We start from the raw sequence: 11207 nt of genomic DNA on the forward strand, positions 1-11207 counted from the left end.
AATGTACACACATTTCCGTGCGCATAATGTATCAATATATCTCAATAATATACATAAATACACAGGCATCCATATGTAATTTAACTACTGTATGTATACGTATGTGTCTCTATTAGGCGCATATGGTAATGCTAGTGTGTATAATTTCTATACATGCATGCTCGTAATCTCTTTTACTCTTTTACTTGTTTCAGTCATTTGACTGCGGCCATGCTGGAGCACCGCCTTTAGTCGACCAAATCGACCCCGGGACTTATTCTTTGTAAGCCCAGTACTTATCCTATCGGTCTCTTTTGCCGAACCGCTAAGTGACGGGGACGTAAACACACCAGCAATGCTAGGGGGACAAACACACAAACACACACACACACACACATATATATATATATATATATATACGTATATACGACAGGCTTCTTTCAGTTTCTGTCTACCAAATCCACTCACAAGGCATTGGTCAGCCCGGGGCTATAGCAGAAGACACTTGCCCAAGATGCCACGCAGTGGGACTGAACCCGGAACCATGTGGTTGGTTAGCAAGCTACTTACCACACAGCCACTCCTGCGCCTCGGTTATTTTTTTCAAATATGCACATGATACTGTAAATAATATACTTAATATTTGATAGCGCGCTCAATGATAACCAATCTTGCCATCTGTTGAATTCTGTCAGTGAAATTTAATCGTGTTTGAGGCTACATGCTCTTGCTACTCTAAAGTAATCCTGGATCTGCAGGGTTCCAATATATGGGCTCTAGGTGGCAGTTCCCCTCCCGGAACTTTATCATTTACATGCATACAGTGTATGCTGTCACTTTCCATTCACTCGATTTCTGTGTAACCCTCCCCCTCCACACACAAACATACACCACCACCACCACCACATATACACACTTTTTGAAAGCATGTACTTGTTAATAGCCTATCCACTGCCCTTGTAGAAATTATAATCTATTATATAAAATCCGTTCCGTCTGTGTGTGTGTGTGTCTTCTAAGATCTCGGGCATCCTCCATCCGATTGCGCTCAAATTTGATATGCACATACCTATTTCTTTACTACCCACAAGGGGCTAAACACAGAGGGGACAAACAAGGACTGACAAACGGATTAAGTCGATTGCATCGACCCCAGTGCGTAACTGGTACTTAATTTATCGATCCCGAAAGGATGAAAGGCAAAGTCGACCTCGGCGGAATTTGAACTCTGAACGTAACGGCAGACGAAATACGGCTACGCATTTCGCCCGGCGTGCTAACGTTTCTGCCAGCTCGCCGCCTTATTGATATGTAGATACCGACGGTATCAGGGCGTGTATAAGTCTTGAAAAAATGACCAAAATCGATTCCAGGTGAGAATGCGATCGATAAAGCCGTGGGAACGTGCATTTGTAAAATCGTTTTTCTTGGAATAGAAAAAAAGTCTATCTTTATTTCTTCTTTTGGTGTCTCAAATTTAGGTTAAATCAGTGTTTCTTGAAGGGGATGCCTATGGGACGGTCGGACAAGTTGTTTTGAGAAAATTTGGTTTAAATGTTTGACAACTCAGCACCGTCCATTGGTTTTGCTCGTTAATATTATAGTTGGTAACTAAGAAGGCGACCTAGCAGAATTGTTATCACGCCGGGTAAAATCCTTAGCGTTATTCTTTACGTTCTGAGTTCGAATTCTGCCGGGGACGACTTTACCTTTTTATTCTTTCGGGGTCGATAAAATAAGAACCAGTTGGGTACTGGTGATTGATGTAATGGACTTACCTACTCCCCAGGAATTATTGGCCTTGTGCCAAAATTAGAAGCCAATAAAAAACAACCTTAATCATAGACTAACTAGTACATGGACAAGTTTTCGTTGATTCAAACTGTTTCAATGTTTAAACAGTTGAATTATAATCTGCAATTATCACTAGCTGAGGGATGGTTTGGCGAAACTAAATGAAATTATCTTCAGATTTCTTTATACGGTTTCATTATACTGTGATCAGCGGACTCGCGGTCGTAGGATCGCGGTTTTGATTCCCAGACCGGGCGTTGTGAGTGTTTATTGAGCGAAAACACCTAAAAGCTCCACGAGGCTCCGGCAGGGGATGGTGGTGATCCCTGCTGTACTCTTTCACCACAACTTTCTCTCACTCTTACTTCCTGTTTCTGTTGTACCTGTATTTCAAAGGGCCGGCCTTGTCACTCTGTGTCACGCTGAATATCCCCGAGAACTACGTTAAGGGTGCACGTGTCTGTGGAGTGCTCAGCCACTTACACGTTAATTTCACGAGCAGGCTGTTCCGTTGATCGGATCAACCGGAACCCTCGTCGTCGTAACCGACGGAGTGCTTCCATTCATACTGTGATCAGTTGATTTAGTGACAAAACCAACTCGTATGCTCAGCTATATTTGTATGCTCGACAATAATTTGAGCATACTTTTTTATTTACTTGGAGAAATTTCAGGTGAATACATTCTGGAGTAGAAAGATTGGGTAATGGGTTTATTCTTTTATTCTTTTACTTGTTTCAGTCATTTGACTGCGGCCATGCTGGAGCGCCGCCTTTAGTCGAAGCAAATCGACCCCGGGACTTATTCTTTGTAAGCCCAGTACTTATTCTATCGGTCTGTTTTGCCGAACCGCTAAGTTACGGGGACGTAAACACACCAGCATCGGTTGTCAAGCAATGCTAGGGGGACAAACACAGACACACAAACACACATATATATATATATATATATATATATACATATATACGACAGGCTTCTTTCAGTTTCCGTCTACCAAATCCACTCACAAGGCATTGGTCGGCCCGGGGCTGTAGCAGAAGACACTTGTCCAAGATGTCAGGCAGTGGGACTGAACCAGCAACCATGTGGTTGGTTAGCAAGCTACTTACCACACAGCCACTCCTGCGCCTAGATTTTAGTAGGTGAGATATTGGGAGAAATGATGTTAGGTTGGGGTTGGATGGAGATAACATTCAACTTGCCTGTTCAGAGTGAGTAGAGCCGTTGGAGGAGCGATAGAAGAGTCAGACAGTAAAGAAGTTGTTATAAGTTGTCGGTGAAGGCAGTCTTAACCAATGAGATGGATATGGTCCTTGTTTTTTTTACATTTTCTTTCTTCTGTATATTTTTAAAAGAGAAGCAATCTTAGGTGTGCATACATGAAACTGCAGCACCACACCAGAGGCGTGATTCGTGCTTATTCTTGAAGAAATTCAGCAGCTGATCAGAGTTAAAGTACCTTCTAACACTGAGGAAGATGTCTAGCTTTGGTTATGTTGATTTGGTACTTTTATAGTTGTGTAGTCTCCGTGAAAGATCATTTGAGATTAGGATACTAGGCTTCACTTTCACACACGCCAGCTTAATTTAATTCGTCCTTAGTCGAAAGACACCTGTTGTTAATGTCCTGTTATTTGCATTTGTATTTGTGTACCATTTCTCCGTTTTTTTCGTTCTTGTTTTCGTATACATTCGCTGCTTTCTTCCAAGGAATCTAATACTCTTAGCTTAGCTTTTCCTTGGGTATGGCCAGAATGGAGCAATCTCGAGTATAACCAACCGAAATTGCAAAGATAATCTGGAACTCGACTGAAGAAAGAAAACTTCGAATGACCGGTCCGTATTTTTTCTTGTCCCTCTTTTGTATCATCTGTCTGGATGTTTTGTTGTCCCTTTTTTATATCATCTAGCTGTCTAGATGTTTTGCGTTCTTGTCCCATTTTTTGTATTTCTTATATATATATATATATATATATATATAGCAGCAAAATCAAGGAACGGCCATAATAGGCCATTCACCCACTAGAAATAACAGCCAAAGCTTCAACCGCAAAACAACATTAATTCCGCAAACCAGGAGAAAATTTAAAAAAAAAACATTTACCCTGTAGTTCTTTATACGATGCACCGTTTCATCTATTGTTTAATGGTAAACTAACCTGATTAAATTAAATTAAATTAAATCAAGCTAGTCTTCCATAGGCCGATAGATTCGTCAGTAAAGAACAGCCAGATCGGAGCAGATATTTACACGAGGCACTTCTATCACTGTCTCGGCAATATCTGACCTAAAATTTTCAAATCATCGCACTCGCGCCAAATTATCGGCAGCAAATATAAGCCGCCGATTCCATTACGGAATAACCAGAAAATTCATAATTAATCAATATAGGGTGGCAAAAATTTCGTAGAATTTTTTTGCCACCAGCGGCCTAGTGGGAAAAAATTAAATAGTCATAGACCATTTATAAATTCAACAGCAAAATCAAGGAACGGCCATAATAGGCCATTCACCCACTAGAAATAACAGCCAAAGCTTCAACCGCAAAACAACATTAATTCCGCAAACCAGGAGAAAATTTAAAAAAACATTTACCCTGTAGTTCCTTATACGATGCACGTTTCATCTATTGTTTAATGGTAAACTAACCTGATTAAATTAAATTAAATTAATCAAGCTAGTCTTCCATAGGCCGATAGATTCGTCAGTAAAGAACAGCCAGATCGGAGCAGATATTTACACGAGGCACTTCTATCACTGTCTCGGCAATATCTGACCTAAAATTTTCAAATCATCGCACTCGCGCCAATTTATCGGCAGCAAATATAAGCCGCCGATTCCATTACGGAATTAACCAGAAAATTCATAATTAATCAATATAGGGTGGCAAAAATTTCGTAGAATTTTTTTGCCACCAGCGGCCTAGTGGGAAAAAATTAAATAGTCATAGACCATTATAAATTCAACAGCAAAATCAAGGAACGGCCATAATAGGCCATTCACCCACTAGAAATAACAGCCAAAGCTTCAACCGCAAAACAACATTAATTCCGCAAACCAGGAGAAAATTTAAAAAAACATTTACCCTGTAGTTCCTTATACGATGCACCGTTTCATCTATTGTTTAATGGTAAACTAACCTGATTAAATTAAATTAAATAAATCAAGCTAGTCTTCCATAGGCCGATAGCCTATGGAAGACTAGCTTGATTTAATTTAATTTAATTAATCAGGTTAGTTTACCATTAAACAATAGATGAAACGGTGCATCGTATAAGGAACTACAGGGTAAATGTTTTTTTTTTTTTTTATTTTCTCTGGTTTGCGGAATTAATGTTGTTTTGCGGTTGAAGCTTTGGCTGTTATTTCTAGTGGTGAATGGCCTATTATGGCCGTTCCTTGATTTTGCTGTTGAATTTATAAATGGTCTATGACTATTTAATTTTTTCCCACTAGGCCGCTGGTGGCAAAAAAATTCTACGAAATTTTTTGCCACCCTATATTGATTAATTATGAATTTTCTGGTTAATTCTGTAATGGAATCGGCGGCTTATATTTGCTGCCGATAAATTTGGCGCGAGTGCGATGATTTGAAAATTTTAGGTCAGATATTGCCGAGACAGTGATAGAAGTGCCTCGTGTAAATATCTGCTCCGATCTGGCTGTTCTTTACTGACGAATCTATCGGCCTATGGAAGACTAGCTTGATTTAATTTAATTTAATTTAATCAGGTTAGTTTACCATTAAACAATAGATGAAACGGTGCATCGTATAAAGAACTACAGGGTAAATGTTTTTTTTTTTTTTTTTTAATTTTCTCCTGGTTTGCGGAATTAATGTTGTTTTGCGGTTGAAGCTTTGGCTGTTATTTCTAGTGGGTGAATGGCCTATTATGGCCGTTCCTTGATTTTGCTGTTGAATTTATAAATGGTCTATAACTATTTAATTTTTTCCCACTAGGCCGCTGGTGGCAAAAAAATTCTACGAAATTTTTTGCCACCCTATATTGATTAATTATATATTATATATATATATATATATATATATATATATATATATATATATATATATATATATATATATATATACAGGGGGTGCTATTAAGTTAGACATGACCTGGGTCAATAATGGCCGAAACCTATCAAAGTATCAAAGTATATATTATATATATATATATATATATATATATATATATATATATACATACACACAACACACAGCAAACTTCAGTCGTGTGATTGTGCATCGGAAAAGTAAAGTGTTGTAAAATTGGTTCCTTGGTGTGTGTAATTACTGTACTATGTACTCTGGTGGTTTTGAGAGAAACTATATTTCCATGATTCAAGTTTAAGTACATTAGAATGTGAATTGCTGAGAAACCGGTCAATGTGTGCAACAGAATCCAGAAAAAGGCAACTTTGCAATAACCATGCTTTGCCGACGTTCTCAAAAGTAAGAAACATCTGGGGTACTTTTGCTTATACGAGATATTGTTCTGTCAGTGCCGATTTGGAACCATTACCACCACCACCACCAACAACAACAACAACAACTTCATGTCATCCATCAAACATAAGATAGACACACGCACGCACGCGCGCGCACAAAACAAAACAAAAAATAAATATGGAAAATAACTCACCAAACTGTGAAAATGTAGTAACGGTAACAGTCTCTTTAATTGTTGTAACCTATCCCCGATTATGTTAAATTGGTCATCGTGTGTGATGTCGGACGAATTACAGTGGTTCTGAAAAACAAAAAAAAAGGACAAAAAATTACAACAGCAACATGGAAGCACTCCGTCGGTTACGACGACGAGGGTTCCGGTTGATCCGAATCAACGGAACAGCCTGCTCGTAAAATTAACGTGTAAGTGGCTGAGCACTCCACAGACACGTGTACCCTTAACGTAGTTCTCGGGGATATTCAGCGTGACACAGAGAGTGATAAGGCCGGCCCCTTGAAATACAGGTACAACAAAAACAGGAAGTAAGAGTGAGAGAAAGTTGTGGTGAAAGAGTACAGCAGGGATCACCACCATCCCCTGCCGGAACCTCATGGAACTTTTAGGTGTTTTCGCTCAATAAATACTCACAACGCCCGGTCTGGGAACCGAAACCGCGATCCTATGACCGCGAGTCCGCTGCCCTAACCACTGGGCCATTGCGTCTCCACACAACAGCAACAACAATATGCCTAAATATATTTCAAATTTTGACACAAGGCCAGCCATTTTCGGAGAAGTGGGTAAGCCGACCCAAGTGTACAACTGGTACTTTTTTTATCGACACCGGAAGGACAAAAGAGAACGTGGGCCTCGGCGTAATATGAACTCAGAATATAGAGATGAACGAAATGCCGCTAAGTATTTTGCTCGGCATGCTAACGATTCTGCCAAGCTCGCAGCCTTCAACAACAATAACTACAATAGTAATAATAATATTCTGAAATTTTGAAGAAGGGACAAATCGATTACATTGGTCCCAGTGTTCAATTGGTACTTATTTCTTTGATCCTGAAGGGATGAAAGGTAAGGTCGACGACCTCGGCGACAGTTGAATTCAGGACGTAAAACCAGAAGAAATGCACGAAGCATTTTGTCCGTCGCGCTAACGATTCTTATTTCTTTATTGCCCTCAAGGGGCTAAACAAAGAGGGGACAAACAAGGACAGACAAAGATATTAAGTCGATTACATCGACCCCAGAGCGTAACTGGTACTTAATTTATCGACCTCGAAAGGATGAAAGGCAAAGTCGACCTCGGCGGAATTTGAGCTCAGAACGTAACGGGAGACGAAATACCTATTTCTTTACTACCCACAAGGGGCTAAACACAGAGGAGACAAACAAGGACAGACATAGGTATTAAGTCGATTACATCGACCCCAGTGCGTAACTGGTGCTTAATTTATCGACCCCGAAAGGATGAAAGGCAAAGTCGACCTCGGCGGAATTTGAACTCACAACGTAACGGCAGACGAAATACCGCTGAGCATTTCGCCCGGCGTGCTAACGATTCTGCCAGCTCAAATCTAAAAAATATAAAACGCATATTCACACACACACACACACACACACAATTAGCAGCAAATGTCTTAGAGTGATTTTTTTACACTACACAGTATTAAATAAGAAAATAAATATAAATGCTCCCTTTTTAAAGCCTAGACAGGCTCATGGGCCTGGTTTCTGGTTTCTATGGCGTATGCGCTCCCCAACTGGACGGGGCACCAGTCCATCGTAGCATTACTCATTTTCGCCAGCTGAGTGGACTGGAGCAATGTGAAATGAAGTGTTTCGCTCAAGAACACAACGCGTCGTCCGGTCCAGGAATCGAAACCACAATCTTACGATCTTGATGCTGACTCCCTAACCACTAAGCCACGCGCCTCCACATAAACAGTATTAAATATTTAACCCAAATAAGAAACTTATTTACATACATTTAGATGGGAGCTATGTATCCATATTTAAGCGTGTATTTGTGTGTGAACATACATGCACGTGCACACATATACATATAGATTATTATTATGCTATATTAGACTGTATCTTATATGATATCATATCATATACATTATCTGTAAACAAACTTGAGTAGGCCATAGAATAGAACATAACGCAATGCTATGTAGTCGTGCCTAATTTTTAACCTTCTCATATCTATTTCAGTCACTTTAACAATATCGACATAGTAGATCCCAGAATGATACAGTAAATGAATAGGCCCGCCGTCATCTCGTGGTTCCAGCTGTCAATCACAGCGGCTTGGGGATCGCTACCTTCTTGCAAGTGATAGGGTACATTGTGCTCAGGATTGGAAAACACTTAGAGGCATATGACGGAGAGATATCATTCTTGGCTAAGAAAAAGAAATCATTCTCAGCGGCCAGACATCATCAGGATGGTCAAAGTCGTCCAGTAGATTCAAGACATCATTGATGACAACTCCAGCCGGTCGATGTGGACCATCGTCAAACAACTTAAAGAGGATGAATCTATTATTCTATACCACATAGCACTTCTGTCCTACCATGCAATATTATATTTCATTAAACCAACAAAGGAGCATCTATCTGGTCACTCGACCTGCTAGAAATAGCTACACTAATCTTACTAAAATCACACGGTACCATCTTAAATACATTCCGAGATAACTCTTAACAAGACTAGATGGTCACAGATGCCAGACGTTTGATAATAGGTATCCTCGATCAAGGATGACTAGTGGCATGAACAGAAATATTGCCGAGATCCAATCTTATCTTTCGATTCGCGAATGACGGATCTCGGCTTATTTCTATCTTATTTCTATTATGTTATCTGAGATGGAGGCAGGAAAACTGGTTTCGAAGGTTCTTCGCGACTTCTCATTAAATCACCCGCTTACCTCCACAATATAAGCAGACATAGAGAGTTCATTTAGAGAAGTTGGCGATTTACCATCCAACTGACATGACAGCAAAGGTGACAACACTTTAACCACAGGCTAAGTCTGCTTCGGTCTATTCCCCTTTCAACACTAGGTCTTTCTTTACACCCTTTTCGTCGTATACGACTGCAACAATTTAAATAACAACTACTCCTGCAGCTGCAGCTAGCTACCCGTCACACACATAAAGAAGATGACCTGATACCGGGAAGCAGCCTGAACACTCATCAGTTTTATACTGTTACCACTGCTTGCAGCTACATGGGACTGCATGGATGATAACTAAGATGTCTTTTCCCATATACATAGTATCAGTGCAGGATCTTTGTTATTTGCCTCACCAGAAGCGTTCCATTTTGTCTTTCAATACCGCTAAACATATGTGTAGCTACTTACCAATGTGTGTATCACCGTTTTCATATAAAATTACACATAAAAACAACTGAACATTAAACTTTGTAGCAGAGTACATATTTATAAATATCGGGTTACCACCCGTCATCTAACAGTCCGATGATGGCCAGTAAGTCGAAACTTAGAAGTACCTGTCAACCTTCTCTTCTTTCATATATATATATATATATAGTATTTGGTTTACAAGATTCTTGATGCGAACTCCTGTGTTGAAACATATATTGTTGTATCTCGGGAGGTCATTATGCCAATAATAAACAATACACACAGCTTTTTTTTCTCATTTCTTTATTTTTCATTTGTTAACCATTTGACAAATATAAAAACAAAATGAAAGAAAAAAACAGTGCGTGTGTTTATTATTGATATAGTGATCCTACCGAGATACAACAATGTGTGTGTGTGTGTGTGTGTGTGTGTGTGTGTGCACAGTCATCCATACATGCATTAGATTCTTGCTTCTCAACATCAGTTGACATGTTTCAATCTGAATATATCTGATACTACAGATCTTTTCTATGTCCACTCCTTTATTCATTACATATTCCTTTGTTTACACTGACAAGCTCTTTAGAGTTCCTAAGGACGAGGCAAAATCCGTGATTCCTAGGAATAATTTTGTTACTGATTACCAAACGCTGGTACATCAGATCATAATCCTGCTTTGCTCCGTAATAAAAACTATTGCACCCTTTCCTTTCTGAAGGCTTATCAGGGCCGCACGGACATAACCTGACATCTTTGTATCTTTCACTTGTTTCAATCATTAGACTGCGGCCATGCTGAGGTACCATCTTGAAGAATTTTTACTCGAATGAATCGACCCCAGTATTTATTCTTTTAAACCTGGTATACATTCTATCGTTCTATTTTGCCGAATTGCTAAGTTACAAAGTCATAAACACATCAAAACCGGTTGACAAGTGGTCACACACACACGACGAGCTTCTTTCAGCTTCTGTATACCAAATCCACTCACAAAGCTTTGGTCAGCCCGAGGCTATAGTAGAAGACACCCAATGCCACGGAGTAGGACTGAACCCAGAACCATGTGGTTGGGAAGCAAACTTCTTACCACACAGCCACGCCTGCGCCTACACAACCACGCCTGCGCCTACACAGCCACGCCTGCGCCTACACAGCCACGCCTAACGAGTATAAATGAAATATTAATGTAACGAACGTACCATTATATGTATGTAGTCAGAGCTTCCTTGTTAACAGATCCGCACTGCTTTATTGGCGATGTTATTACCTAAAAAAGAGAAAGAATATAATTAACTTCTAAAAATTACTGTGTTGTTATTTATCACTGTTGACAAAGATTTTTTATTGGAAAGATTAGTCGATACCACCAGCCCCAAGCCTGGACTAGTACTTTATTTTATCAACCCGGTTGGGATAAGAGAGACTAAGTTGAACGTAGCGGGATTTGAACTCAGAATGTAAAAACTTGGAACAATGATCTTTCCTATTACAGGTACAAGACCTGGAAATTTGGGAGAAGGGGCTAGTCGATTACACCGACCCTAGTGCTTGACTTGTAGTTATTTTATCGACCCTGCAAGAATGAGAGACAAAG

At 39.7% G+C, this 11207-nt stretch overlaps 1 protein-coding gene across 1 annotated transcript in view; it reads right to left on the bottom strand.

Annotated features, from left to right (window-relative positions):
• Nucleotides 1-10884, bottom strand: part of LOC115232687 — a 58660-nt gene extending 47776 nt beyond the window's left edge. The window contains exons 1-2 of the mRNA XM_029802717.2: nt 10813-10884; nt 6418-6525 (exon numbers count right to left, since the gene is read on the bottom strand). Coding sequence (XP_029658577.1) covers nt 6418-6525; nt 10813-10815 — 111 coding nt within the window. The 5' untranslated portion in view covers nt 10816-10884. The remainder of the gene's footprint in view (nt 1-6417; nt 6526-10812) is intronic.
• Between the last annotated feature and the right edge of the window lie 323 nt (nt 10885-11207).

Source organism: Octopus sinensis, linkage group LG2 (genome assembly GCF_006345805.1).
Source record: "Octopus sinensis linkage group LG2, ASM634580v1, whole genome shotgun sequence".
Taxonomy (NCBI): Eukaryota; Metazoa; Mollusca; class Cephalopoda; order Octopoda; family Octopodidae; genus Octopus; species Octopus sinensis.